The sequence below is a fragment of the Hydra viridissima genome, unplaced genomic scaffold (genome assembly GCF_058129835.1).
Source record: "Hydra viridissima isolate aposymbiotic clone 2 unplaced genomic scaffold, HvirCarnegie_v1 scaffold_1, whole genome shotgun sequence".
In the NCBI taxonomy this organism is placed as follows: Eukaryota; Metazoa; Cnidaria; class Hydrozoa; order Anthoathecata; family Hydridae; genus Hydra; species Hydra viridissima.
This window is the reverse complement of record NW_028324300.1, coordinates 34,431,165-34,446,376: the sequence shown is the minus strand read 5'-3', so window position 1 is coordinate 34,446,376 and position 15,212 is coordinate 34,431,165. Positions and strand designations below refer to the sequence as shown.

The following is a 15,212-nucleotide window of genomic DNA, read 5'->3' as shown; positions in this document are numbered from 1 at the left end:
ATAGGTTTCTAAGCATTCCGCTGCCTCCTCACAGTTGACAAGTACTGAAGAGATTATTTTCATACCAAATTTACCAATCAATTTCGCTTCCATATTCTTCATTTATCAATTGTATTTAAAACATGGATTCATTTAAAAGCCTTATTTGTTTATCGGTTATATGTCGCTTTTAATGTCGAAATCTCTAATAATATTTCGACAAATGCATCTATTTTAATAAGTATGCAATTATTTTTTAGACATTTCTTTGTCATTTTAATTCAACATTTTTATTGCAAGTGCGTTAAGCAATCCTCATTAGTAACAACAGCGTTTCAAACACAGTACATGAGTATTGAGTTAGTGCAGCAGTACGTGCCGTTTGCGTTTTTTGTGTGATTTTGACAACTGTATTGCATGACTTGTAGTATTTGAAAATGCGTTTAGTTGAGAGTACTTTGAACTTCTCAATATTTATAGTTTCAACAAATTATTTTTATATTTGATTTAAATGAACAATGGTTTCGCGCATACGGAAATGAAAGTTTGGAGCTTATTGAAAATGGATTTATGATTAAACGAGAGGCAATTAGAAATGGTGTTACCAGTGGCAAACCCGAAAGAAAACTAATTCGGGAACATCCTGGACCCAAACACTGGACTTTCTGGGATTAAAGCAACTTGATTAATAATCAACAAAAACACGACTCCATTAAAACATAATTTTTTAGAAAGCTGGCATCACCTAGAAAATAGTTCATACAAATCATCCATGAGTTATTCGTCTGATTTTTGGATTTCAGCTTATACCACTTATGTAACGAGCAGTACATTCAATTATCTATCCAAAAAATTTTAACTTATCAGAAACCAATTGTTTAAAATGGCATATCAAATATTAACCGCGAACTTGTCGATTTTTTTGTCGTTTGTTTTTTGTTGTCGATTCATTACTTATTTACCCAGCAAGCACACAACGTTGAAACAACGTTGAAATAACGTTGAACGACGTTGATCAACGTTATTTCAACGTTGTTTCAACGTTGTGTGCTTGCTGAAAAAAAAGAGTTTTTTCAAAAACTAAACTTTACGCAGTTGATAAAATAATATAATGTAGCAAAATATAATTAAATATAATGATATAATGTAATGCCTTCTAATATAATATACAATAATGTAATATAAAATATAATATATAATATAACATATAATATAAAATAATATAAAATATAATAGGAAATATAACATATAATATAATACAATTAAGTATAATATAATTTATCTAAAAAGTAAATTTAAATGAAACGCATGACTTTAGGCTTTAATTTCAATTTAGGAAACCTTATTTTTAAATTTCTTTATCAATGCAAGGGGTGGCCTATTTTTTTAAATTTTACTTCTTTTAACTTCCATTCTTTTATATATACAAAGAATTACTAACAAATATGAACTCGTTCGGAAAATAATCAAATAATAGTTGTATGATGACATTTTTCAGAACTTTCAGATTACGATTGTGATTATTAAAAATTTTTTTGTTTTTTTTGTTTTTTATTTTTAATGTGGATACCGTTATCATATTTCATGCTAATCGAGCTCTTTTTTGCAGACAGTAATATTTTTTGCAGACAGCAACACTGTGAGAGTCATTTTTTGTGCTTAGAATTGATTTTAGAAGCAGACAGTGCGAGACCCAACACTGTGAGAGCCATCTTTTATGCTTTAGGTTAATTTTGTAATTTAATCTTAAATTTTCCGATTTTTTGAATGTAAATCTTAAATCTGAGTAAATCTTCCCTAAAGTTAATATTTAGGGGCGATCTTTTTTAGGACCTAATGTTGGTTAAATGATGTTTTCTAAATGTTTTTTTCTAAGTACTAAATTCCTACATTTTGCAATATAAATTTAAATTTGAATAACCCCTTCGTACACGGGCACATGGAATGTGTCTAAAAAAATTTTTTTTGAAATAAAAATAATGTACTAGGCCTCCTTGTGGGGTATGTAAAGTTTTGTTAAAATATTTCATCAATTATTCAAAATAGGGCATGTGTACATTTGTACACAGCGTGTATCAATCTTGCTGTAAAGGTTTTTGTAGACAATATTATATCAAAAGAAATCCTTACAAAAAAACTCAAAAAGCTGAAACAAATTAATAATTCATTTTTTAACCTTTCTTTTAAAGATATAAAAATATTTATGTCATGTAGTTACCTCACAACATTACCAAATCAATACAGAAAAAGAACAAAATGTTTTTCAGTTTTTTACCAACGAATAATTTCATGAGACTTTGCAGTCGCTTAATCCACATCCACCCTTCTTCATTTCTTTTTCAGATTTTAACGGACACCCCATTAATCTGTTGGATTTAACAACACCTAGGAACTGAATCCCTAACATTTTTAGCTGTCTAATTAGGATCATGCCAGTAAAGTAGTTATCAAAACAGAGCTTGTAGTTTTTATGTTTTGGAATAGTTTCTGACAATCTTAGGACAATAGAAGCATCAAGTCCCAGGTGTTTGTACTCTTCTGATATGCCTGTACCTGCACCCTGATATAGTTCCAAATCAACTGCCCTACCAGAGGTGCCACAGACAACAAAGTTTTTTACCCCTACTGGATTCGGCTTTCCTTTGATGTACTGTTTAGCAGGTACTCTACCAGTGAAAGGGATCATCTGCTCATCCACAGAGTTGTACTCTTCTCTTGGTATCTTGAGACAGCGAGAACGTGCTGTGTTTATCAGAGGCTGAACTTTCCAGAATTTATTTGTTCCTTGTTCTGGATTAGGATCGACATTGATATGAATGCTGTTTCGCAGCTGTAAATACCGGTTTATAGGCATTACATCTGCCACTGCATTTACTCTAGTTGCTCTTTACCAGTACATCCTTATTCTGGGAAAACCTAAGTTTGCCATTACTATTGTGATACCAAAAAATTTCTGAATTTCAGCTGTTGTAGTATTTAGAGTTTTACCAGTTTGGCGTAGATGATAAATATTTGTTTGTTCAGCAAATGTTTCAAATATTTATGGTTTAAAGTAATTAAAAAAATATGAGGATGGCGAAAGTAAGCCATCTCCCAAGTTCAAATTGTCCAGCCATTCTGAGCTGCTTTCAAATGCACCTCGAAGAGACTGCCACTTGATCTGAGTCTTTTTTTCTCTTTTGTTCTCACTGTTCACAGATGTGCCAGGCTGATCATCTTCATCTGGTTTTTCAATTTGATCCTCAATTTTATCAGTCAGCATATCAGCAGCAGAAGGGTTAAAGGTCTCATCCCCAGAGTCATCAGAATCTGATAATTCAAATTCCGAGTCATCAAGATGCTGCAACATATCTTCAACTGTAAACCGCCTTCGTGGATTATCTGAAAATATATTTAACATATTATACTTATTTATCTTTGATTATAAAATCAATTTGATAAAACTTAGTAACAAAATAAAAATGACAGGCTTAAAACAAATGTTTGATTATACAAACATAAAGGCAGGGGCATTAGCTTCAGTAGGTAGACTTAAATAAATAAAATATTTCATTTTTAATGATTCTAATACAACCTTTTGGTATTAAATGAACAGCTAAACTATTAAACAAAACACATTTTGTATCTGAGATTTAAAGAAATATATATACACACATGCAATTATTAACTCACGACAATCACACAAAAAGAAATTCAATGTTGAGTTTCACCTTACTAGTTTTACTATTCTCTCTTCTCGTTGCAATTAACACACAGTGTGTACAAATGTACACAGTATTATAAAAAAAAATTTTCAGCAAAGAATAGTCACCTGTTATATTTTTAACTTATGTGTATGCAATTATAAACATATTATTAAATACATCTGATACAAAATTTGACTTGAGATACTTTATAATTCTCAAACTATAATAAAGAAAAAACTTACCACGAAGTATTTTTTTGCCTTGCAACGCCATGTTGAAATATCTAGATACAGAATTCTTACTTAAAGAAGACAAACTACACGAAGGTAGGACTGGTGTGCACTAATGTATGCATCGTGTTTCAATTATTATTTTGCTTAAGCTTTATAGTAAAAAATAAACATGATGAAGTGTGTACGTTTGTACACATTGTGTACGAAGGGGATAATGTAATTTTTTTTTATACTTAAACGAAAAATCTAAGTACCAACTGAAATTAAAACCAATAAGTAAGCTTTAATCGTTATGAATGGATCTCGTTTTTTTTTTTTGTATCACCATATAGAATAAAAAAAAAAAAAAAAAAAAAAAAAATAGAATTAAGATAAATAAATAAATAAAAAGAGAGAAACAAAATCTGATGCAACTGAACTGCTTGTCGGTTTAGAAACGAATTATCTGAACGCAAAGCGATATTCCTTGTCGTAAAAAAAGTTGTTTTGCTTAACGCTAGAAGCCCCAGGTTTTTTATATACCTAGAAACCTCAAAGTGGATCAATTGATCCCGCTTAATATATATATGCATTTAGACTTATTTTCTTGTTTAAATATATAAAAATAACAGTTAAAACTGTTAATTTTGATGTAAGTTATACAAAGTATATAAATTTCTTTCACTCTACATATATATACATAGGTTTTATGTCCAAATTACGGCGCGTTTTACTCTAAGTAGAAGCTTAGTAGCATGATTTGCCTAAATCTAAATTACCAGCATATTTATACAGATCATTTAAACCGAAAAAAAAAAAAAAGAAATAAAATGCAAATATTAGCGAATAAAATAAAATATTGTTTCCGCATAATTGGTATAAAAATGGTGCCACCACAAGTATACTAATATTATTGCTGAACATTATGAAACTAACTACTTTATTGACCTGTAGAAAAGTTTCATAAAAGCTGTTAACATTATAATGAAACTCTTCAGTTCATCAAACGCTGATGGTGCTTCATCATCAAAAACCTCTGTTGCAGCACATCCTCTTTCAATTGACCAATCAGTTACATATCAACGTCCAAAACGTGTGTCGGCGTAACAGTGTTTTTTTCATATTACAAGAACTCTCGGAAATCGACAGTGTTGATGAATTAGATTCAACAAAAGAAAATGACGAGGCAGATGTTGTTGAAGATAATCTTTCTGATGATGATGAAAGTAATACTTTTGTTTAAAATTCAAAAAGTAGTAGCGATGAAGACGTAGAAGAAAATTCATGCGGCGGGAGTAATAATTTAACTGTTAAAACTCGTAGAGATGATGTAAAATGGACTATTGTGTCAAAAGTTGAGGTAACTGGAGGATTTCAATCTTAGAATGCGTTTACTTCCAAAAGCGGAACAACTTCTTACTGTCGTAATGTTTTGACACCTATTATGCATTTAGACTAATTATGGATGAAGGGTTTACACGCTTTATCAAAAAATGTACTGTTTTATCTGCCAATTTATCAAATGAAGGACGGAATATAAGCAACATTGAACTTGATGCTTTCATTGGCCTAATATATCTTCGCAAATGCATGAACGCAAGAAATTTTCCAGTTAAATTCCTATGGTCTAAGAAATATGGCAACAAAGCTTTTATAGAAACTATACCGCGCTCTCGATTTGAAGACATCATGAAAAACATTAGATTTAATATACGTTCAGAACGTAGAGAACTCCTCCAAAGTGATAAATTTGCTCTTATGTCACGGGTGCTGACAAGATTTGTAGAAAACAGCCAAAAATGTTATATACCTGAGGAATCTTTAACAATTGATGAGCAGTTGTTTCCAATTAAAGCTCGGTGTCACTTTAGACAGTATATACCTAATAAACCGGACAAGTTTGGAATCAAATTCTGGATTTTATCTGATCTAAAGACTAAATATGTTATCAGACCGTATCTAGGTAAAGATGAAAGCCGAGTAGAAAATTTGGGTACTTATGTGGTCATGTCACTAATGGAACCTTATTTAGGCCGCGGGCAGGGCCGCCGAGAGGGGGAGGGCCAAAGGGACAGTTTGGGGCGCCAGATGCCAAAGTAAGATAAAAATAGTTTTTTTAATCTTAAAATGCCATAATTGAAATGTATCTATTACTCGCGTTATATCATTATTTTTAATTCCTCTTAAAGATAACAAACTGTGAATACAATTTAGAAATAATTCTATTCAGAATTTAGAAAGTAATAGTAAAGCTTTTCAACTCTTTACGATCAACTTATTTATGGTAATTCATGTTTAAGATTTATATTTAACTATTGAAATATTGATTTATGACATTAGCTTTTTGAGATTGAGTTTATAATTTTTTGATGAGTTTGCGTAGTTGACAATGCTATTATTTTATTGGTGCGTACGGTTATTTACAGTAACTGTTAATAATGAATCGTAAAAAACTTTCTGGTGCCCAAAATAGGGCATTGGCTTCCAAAAGGGTAAAAGAATGTGAAAAAAATAAACAAATGCTCCAAGAATTACGTTGGTTTTACAAAGCTACTTTTATATATATATATATATATATATATATATATATATATATATATATATATATATATATATATATATATATATATATATATATATATATAATTTTCAAAGCAATTTACGAATATTTTCGAAATTAATCATTTTTCACACAATGCCAATATCCGTTGCAGAGGGTGAAAGATCTTTTAGTAAACTTAAGATTATAAAAAACCATTTCAGAGCCACCATGGGACAAGAGCGACTTTCAAATCTTATGATGTTGTCTATTGAAAATGATCTCGCGAAATCATTGTCATATGATGAAGTAATTTATAATTTTGCCTCGAAAAAAGCTCAAAAATTTTATTTAAGTTAGGAATTGTTTATGCTGCGGTTAGTTAGCAAAAAATGAAATAAAGTTAAAATTGCTATAAAGGCATAATGTACTTTTTTGCTTCTATGCTAAGTATATATATGAAGCGAAATCCATAAGGGCGCCAAAAAAGGTTTTGTCCCGAGCGGGTTGAAGGCTCTCGGCGTCCCTGGCCGCGGGTATAATGTTACTACAGATAACTTTTTTTACAAGTGTCGATCTTGCAACAAAACTTTTGCAAAAGAAAACGTCAATTATTGGAACAGTTAAACATAGTAGAAAAGAAATTCCAGCATTTGATCCACTTCCATTTTACGATTCGACTTTCTACATAAATGGTCCATTGAACTTGATTGTCTACCCGGTAAAGAAGAAGAAAGCTGTAATTTTATTATCAACACTTCATAGAGGGGCGACTAACAAAGTGATGGGAAGAAGAAACCAGAGGGAATAATTTATTACAATGCGAATAAATGTGGAGTTGATATGTTAGATTCAATGTGTCGACAAATGTCAACAAAATCTGGGTGCCGACGCTGGCCGCTAGCTTTCTTCAATATTTTGGACTTGACTGGTGCAAACGCTTGCATCATTTTTAAAAAAGTAACACAACAAAAAATTTCGAGACGAAAGTTTTCTTTTCACTTTATCTGAACAGCTAAGAGAAGCAAATAATACTCACCGAAAATCCCTAGTTGCTGCCAACAGTAATACACAATAGCTACCAACAGTAATACACAATTATCAACTCGTTTGAGATGTCAGATAAAAACAAACTGCAAACGTAATCTGACATCAACGGTATGTGCAAATTGCAACAAACCTGTTTGTGGAAAGTGCTTGTCAAATATATGCAAACATTGCAAATAACCTTAATTATTTGACTAAAATTGTTATGTATATGCACGTTTTCTATAAGGTGGATCAATTGATCCAGCTTAGGGTTAATAGGTGTAAATATTTATAGCCGCATCTCTGAATGTGTTTTTTATGTAGTTTTTCCGCTTTTCAATAAATAATATCTAAATAATAAAAGTCATAAAATATCATTTTATCAACATTAAAATTTTAGCTTCAGCAAATTATCAAAGTCGTGTTTGGATCAATTGATCCACCTTGAAGCTTCTAGTGTTAAACTACTGATAATCCTGTCTTATATCGATTCTAAACGTTGATCTTTTGCCGAAGGCTCTCTCAAATTTATTTGTTAAGCAATTACAAATTTACAAAAGCAACTATAAATACAACTATAAATACAACTATAAATACAACTATAAATACAACTATAAATACAACTATAAATACAACTATAAATACAACTATAAATACAACTATAAATACAACTATAAATACAACTATAAATACAACTATAAATACAACTATAAATACAACTATAAATACAATTATTTTGGTACAGGTACGAAAAACTATAAATACAATTATTTTGGTACAGGTACGAAAAAGGAAAGCATTATATTTTACTACGCATTTTTTCCATAACGACCTCAAGGAATCATAATATACTACTAAAACTTTAAAAGAAAGGATTTACGTAAAATAATACACTTTTCTGATGTATAAACAATGCACATTTTTCGCGCCATTTTATTGCGCCATTTCAATCTTCACCCAGGGTTACTTACATACAAATATATTAACAATGCTAACTATTACAAACTTTACCCATTTTAAGATTTTTATAATATTTAATTGACCAATGTTGAATGTATCTTACATCGTTACCAAAATGGATTTGTGGCTGAAAACTTAAAAAATAAAAAATAATTTTTACGGGTTTTCTAATCGGGAATATAAAAAATAGTACTTAAGGCATCATTTACTACCACTTCCAAATTAATTTTCATTAGAATTGCTGTGCAATTTGATATATTAAAACGAAAAGATACTAGATTTTAAAATTTCTCTTGTTCCTTTTGTTAAAAAAAAATTCTTTATGTGTTCAAAAAATTAAATTCTTGCGCGCCAATTTACATTTCATCGTTTTCAAAAGGCATCAACGTAGTGTTGATTTAAAAACGTTTTGCAATAATTTAGAAATATTTATTGCGCAATAAATTTTTTAAAGTTCTAAACTGCATCACTGAAGCTCGATAAGAAATTTCTTTCAAATCTTAAGCCAGCTTATCACAAAAGTAAAAAATCTCATGACAACTGCTTACTTAAAACGACTAATTATTTAAAAATATTTGAAAAAGCAAGGACGATAATTCAGTAGATGATTTTTTTAAACTACTCACACTTGAACGCTCAATAAGCGAGTTCATTCAAAAAATTTCAAAATAAATGACTTTTTTTTATCTACTTGATGAAGACATTAAAAAGCTTTCTTAGCAAAACGAAGAAATTAAAGAGTTTATCGTTTGTTTGATTAATAATCAATAACAACGTGTGAATCAGTCAATAAAAAGTATTTATAAAGGAGCAAATAGCGTTATACTCGAAGGTTTACTTAACAACCAAACCTTGCGCTTTATACTGTGCGCATCTTTATATGTATGTGAATAGACAAAGGTATTTACATACATATATACTTATGTATGCTTGTATTATATGTATGGCTTATAATTACTGCTTTTATGTATAGTTCATATATATATATAGTTTTATTGGAATAATGTAAATAAGAATAAATTTAATCTTAGTATGCAGAGCAAACTTAGTGTTTATTCTTGCACGTCAATCATTATCTTTATATACAATCACACTCTAAGTTCCTGCAGCTCAGACAAAAGCTTTACTGGTTGCATGAGTTAACCGAAGCGAAGTTTACGGTGCCATAAAAGTAAGTTTCAAAAATATAATAAAAATTTTAAAGTCATTCTCGTTTATTTTTCTTTACTTACAGTTACTTATCCTTATATAATTTAGTTTTATATTTATAATTGTATTTATAAAATTACTAATGTTAAATATATGTCGCCTAAAATATTCAAAGAGTTAAAATACCTTTCATCAGTTGTTATGTTTTCATCGCTTTTTTTTGTTGATGTTGCATTTTTTTTGTTAGCGCCGCACATTGACTCAAAACAACAAAAAAATGGCAATGAACCCCTCACAACTTTTTTATAAATACAGCCCCCTTTCTTTAATAATGTTAAATTAAAATGATTATTCATTTAAAAAATGAAAACAGCTTTTTTTCATAAAACTTATCTTATGGTTAAAAGAAGTAAAAAACTTCAATATTATTCTCAAAGAAATCAAAAATTTCAAAAGAAATCTGAAAAACGAGAGATTTTTATTTAGTAAAAATGGAGACTTTTTAATCTAAATTAAAGTCTATATTTACTTTTAAGATTTCAAATATATTGGAAAAAAAAAAAAAATTACAACCTGATTTTTTTTGTTCAAATTCGAATTTTTAAAAATAATATAGAATATACACGCAGTTTATAAATATCAGCTAAAAAATGGTTCCGCCGAGTTCCAAGTAGATATATATATATATGTATATATATATATATATATATATATATATATATATATATATATATATATATATATATATATATATATATATATATATATATATATATATATATATATATATATTAGTTAATTAACACTTTTACGTTTAGCATATAGAGAAATTGCTGCGGTAAACTGCGGTATTGGGAGTTGTTAAAGAAATGCAAATGTCAGTGAATCCATAAAAGCCTTGTTTTCCGCCATTTTTTAACACTAGTTTATTATATCTAAACATGAAAATGACGGAAAACAAGGTTTCTATGGACTCACTGACATTTTTATTTATTAAATTTGAGTTTTTTTTACTTGTATAACTTGTTTTAATATTTCAAATATAGTTTCAAGAAACATTTTTTCATCAATTGCGACTTAGAAGTTTGAAAAAATGTTTATTGTTAATTTTGAATAAAGTACTACAAATTTGAAATGGCTTTACATAACAACTTCAGTATTTCCTATAATATACAAGTGGCATTATTTACTTATACATTATAGGAAACTTAATGTGATAATTGTCAAAGAAATAATAACATAAAATGTTAAACAGTGTAAGTTGAAAAATTATATAAAGTACTAAAAAATGATAATTAACGATTTTGGCGATTTGATTAATGACTTGGCGATTCTTAAAACAATAATAACAAAAAGATTATTTCTTATCCCGAATATAAGTGAATTAGGATAAATTACGATTATGGAAGGATCGTGACCATAACATTCTCATAACATTCTCATAACCATATCTTGTGGATGTCCCATTAATAACGATGAATTCGTTTTATACTGCCACTAAAACAACTAAACTTATAGTGAGTTTGTATTAGTTTATGTAATATGGAAGTAATATGCAGTAGCAATTTGTTTGTACAAATTGCTACTGCATATTACTTCCATATCACATAAAGTAATTTTGCCAATTGTGGAGTGTTCTGAGGATGCGTAGGAAAGTTTAAATAAATGAATAACAAGTCTTAAAAAATATAAGAATCATCTAAGAAAACCATTAGCAGATGAAGTTATTAAAACGATTGTAAGATAAATAATGAAATGAATATAATCTATCTGAAAAAAAAAAAATTATATTTATGTATCGACATCATTTAAAATCCATTTTTATGCAAATATCAAATAGAGTAATGTACAGACACGTTGTGTATTAGCTTGAAAATTCTAAAATTTTAATTAAAATTACTTTTTACGCGTACAGATAAACCTTACGCGCGTTTGAACGCGTATGCACGGAATGTACGCGTCAAAAGTGCGCTTAAAAAATTTTTTTGTTAAAAAATTTGAATTCTTTAACCCAAAAAACTATTATTTTTACATTAAATATGTTTATTTACAATTTTTTTCAAGTTTTATTGAGTTTTTGCCGTTTTTAATCATCCTTAGTCAATGTTCGCCGTTGTTTGCTTTCCTTATAGAATGTTTGAAAAGATTTCAACGCCGATCTTAATCGCAGTGCTGTTGTACCATAGCTACCATTACTACATTGACTGGCAGCTAAATCAAGCCATTGTCTCATACGAAGCGAAGTTAGCAGCCAGAAAAGATACAAAAGTACAAGGAAAACCAAAGTTAGAAGAACCCAAAATAGTGAAGATCACAGATAGCATTTATATGGCAATCCACTTTGCTATTGCAAATAGTATAATGCTGATTGGAGAAACAGGCATTGTCATAGTTGATACCACCGAGTCAACATTTGCTGCACAGGAGATCAACAAACGCTTCCGAGAAATCACTGACAAACCAGTTAAAGGTATTATATACACTCACAATCATCTAGATCATGTCATCGGCACGAGGGAGTTTTTAAACGGAACAGATGTTGACGTTTGGGCTCATCATTCACTGCAATCCATTATGCATCAAAGCACTTTAATTGTGGGCAGAGCGCATAAAGTAAGAGCTATGCATCAATTCGGAGGAAAACTCGATGACGATCAAATTCATACAGTCGGAATAGGACAACGGTTGAAAACAACCTCTTTAAACTCTGCAATTGGTTACGTCAATCCAAACAAGTTCTTATTCAAGAAAGAACAAACAATCCATTTAGCCGGAATGAACCTAAAGTTGATACACATCCCTGGTGAGACTGACGATCAAATTGCTGTTTATTGGCCAGAAGAGAACGCTTTAATGTGTGGTGATAACTTTTATAAAGCGTTTCCAAATCTCTATGCAATTCGCGGTACTCCCTTTCGCAGCTTGAAGCTGTGGTTTGAGTCAATTGATACCATGAGAAGTCTGAATGCAGAGTATCTTGTACCCAGCCATACGGATCCCATTATTGGCAAGGAGAACGTTTTCAAACACCTCACCGACTATCGAGACGCTATTCAGCTTGTGCATGATCAAACTGTTCGCTTCATCAACCAAGGATACCACCCTGATGATATTGCGCATATGATCGATCTTCCGAAGTCACTGAAACAGTCAGATTATCTCTACGAGAGATATGGAACTGTCCGCTGGTCTTCAAAAAGCTTGTTTGCTGGCTACATGGGATGGTTTAGTGGAGATATATCTGAGTTGGAGCCTCACACACCATCTGAAAAAGCTGAGCGTTTGGTTAAGCTAGGAGGTGGTGTTAACAACTTGTTGACAGCTTCTGAAAACGCTTTAAACGAAGCCGACGCCCAATGGTGCTTGGTCTTAGCCTCTGCCGTTTTAAAAGTTGATAAACACAATCAAAAGGCAAAAGAGCTGAAAGTGAAGTCACTATTAGAACTCGCTACAAGACAAACAAGTCAAAACGGAAGAAACTACTACACAACAGCAGCTAGTGTTACTTTAGGAAAAGTTTCATTTGAAATGGAGGCAAGCGAGAAGATAAATGCTATTCGCAACTTAAAGTTGAAAGACTTATTTGCAGTGATGGCATATAAAGTAAAAAGCGAAGAATGTTCCGAAGTTGATAAAGTTGTATTGTTTATATTTCCAGATGTTAGCGAAAAAGTTAGGTTTCACTTGAGAAACGGTATAATGGATATGAGCGGATTGCATGTACGAAAAGAGGACATAACCGTTACCGTAGATTTAGCGACGTGGAGGGAAATTTTGGCAGGTGATCGCAGCGGGCTATTGTCCGCACTAACAAACAATATTGTAGTTGAACCGTCTGCGTTGGAGTTAAGAGAAGTTATGGGGTGTTTTGAAAGCGAAGATAAATATATTTTCTAGAGAGGTTTGAAGGTAGACTTCAATAAAATACAAGTTCAGTTTTTTCTGTGGAAAGATTGGTGCATTTTGTTATCAACAAAATAAAAAGCACATGTTATGTTTCTTTATTCCTTTTATGGAAGTTTAAAAAAGTTTTCTGAAGCATTCGTTTTAAAATATCTATTTACAAAAGTTCTTTAAAATGGTTTATGGGTTTTTCAAATATAATTGAAATGTGTCAGAAGTTTTCCGTAAAAAATATTTTTCAAATTATAGATGTGAAATCCTCTATGTTTCCACACTCAACTATTTTAGCAAACATTAAAACTTAAATGACACAAACTTTGACACTAACCAAATAATTATAATTTAGAAAACTCAACCATCGTTCACATAAATTTTTATAAGTTTCATTAACTTTACTCCTACAAAACAAAACACAATAAAAATAAAAATAATTTATTAAGGACACAAAAAACAAACAAATCAGAAAACCATTTTCAAACCGTTCAAAGCAGCGGTATAAAAAGTCCAACGTGAAAAATTCAGCTTTGTAATTATTTTAGTAGTTGAGATCTAAATACGTTTCGTCTCTGAGAAAGACTTATACAGAATTGGTAAATGTTGCAATAAATCTGTTAAATGTGTAAAAACCATTAAGAAATACTTAATGTCATCTTTATCGTTTCATCTTCAAATGAAGCACTGTTTTTTTGTATTAAATACAAAATAATTTGTTCCGTTACTCCACTAAACTATTTTGGGCATTACTATTAGAAAGCTATTTTTACAACGCAATTGAAAGACAGGTTGCTACCACATCTTGAATCTTTCTCTATTTTTTAATAAACTTTTTTTGCTTTTAAATTGTGAAAAGCTTTTTAGCATCAGATTTGTCATCATATTTTAACAGTTTAGTTTTCGGTATGTAGCGTTACAAAAAAGTTGATGACAATCAATTTTTATGAAAAGTTTACTTGTTCTCAAGTGTAATCGTTTATAAGGTTTATCGATAGTGTTATCGATATCGATTTAGTCGATAAAGTTAAGTTATCGATAAAGTTAAGTTTAAGAGATAACTACTAAGTACTAATTTTATAGATGGCTAAAATCACAAACCAGAAACGAGCACAATACACTCTGCTCTGCGGTTTGTCTTACACCAATCGATAACACAACTGAATTGGTTTCAAAAGAATCATTCAAAGATATTATAGTTTTTAGATATTATAGATACAAGTTTTGTTATATTTACAAAAACAAATGTACATTAAATTTCATAAAGCAGAATCAAAATATTGACTATTTTGCTATTCATCAAAATGCACTTTGTAACGTTTACCTCTATGAAAATAACACACTATACATTAAGGTTATTAGGCTGTTCCATGGACGACTTTTTGTTTTTGAGAAGAACATTACTCCTTAGACAATCACCTTTCGTCAGAACAATCACTCACAAAAACACTATATTTTTACATAATGTGCTACACTCTATTTTAGTACTTTGGATAAAGCTTTTTTTGGAAGTAAATGGGATTGTTAAATAAAGACAGTGGACTCACATTCATCAAAAAGCAGTTTTAAATAATGGCAGTACAGGTGATATGCGATAAAGATGGAACAGATTTTATAATTAGATTTTTGATTAAATAACAATTTTCCCAGCCCTTTCCTATTATTTAAAAAAAAAAATTCATTAACTGAAAGTGAAATTTATTTATAGCGAGAAACTAGGCTGTGGTGTGGAAAGATAGTAAAAACACTTGCTTGAGTTTATTA

At 30.2% G+C, this 15,212-nt stretch overlaps 2 protein-coding genes across 2 annotated transcripts; one reads left to right on the top strand and one right to left on the bottom strand.

Moving 5' to 3' along the window:
* Positions 1 to 1,989: 1,989 nt before the first annotated feature.
* On the bottom strand, positions 1,990 to 4,056 carry LOC149894680 (uncharacterized). Its single transcript, XM_090101031.1, has 2 exons — positions 3,908 to 4,056; positions 1,990 to 3,360 (listed from the first exon to the last, which is right to left on the bottom strand). Exons 1-2 carry the CDS (start codon positions 3,936 to 3,938, stop codon positions 3,020 to 3,022), a joined length of 372 nt encoding a protein of 123 aa, XP_089957157.1. The 5' UTR covers positions 3,939 to 4,056; the 3' UTR covers positions 1,990 to 3,019.
* Positions 4,057 to 9,098: 5,042 nt separating this feature from the next.
* On the top strand, positions 9,099 to 13,548 carry LOC149894679 (uncharacterized). Its single transcript, XM_090098876.1, has 3 exons — positions 9,099 to 9,305; positions 9,437 to 9,576; positions 11,687 to 13,548. The coding sequence occupies exon 3, from the start codon at positions 11,688 to 11,690 to the stop codon at positions 13,449 to 13,451; it is 1,764 nt and encodes a 587-aa protein (XP_089955002.1). The 5' UTR covers positions 9,099 to 9,305; positions 9,437 to 9,576; position 11,687; the 3' UTR covers positions 13,452 to 13,548.
* Positions 13,549 to 15,212: the final 1,664 nt, after the last annotated feature.

Excerpts from the sequence above, each read along its gene's own strand:
- LOC149894680 (XM_090101031.1), bottom strand. The coding sequence starts at position 3,938 with ATGGCGTTGCAAGGCAAAAAAATACTTCGTG. Across the intron at positions 3,361-3,907 it reads AGGCAAAAAAATACTTCGTG|ATAATCCACGAAGGCGGTTT; the intron begins GTAAGTTTTTTC and ends ATATATTTTCAG.
- LOC149894679 (XM_090098876.1), top strand. The coding sequence starts at position 11,688 with ATGTTTGAAAAGATTTCAACGCCGATCTTAATCGCAGTGCTGTTGTAC.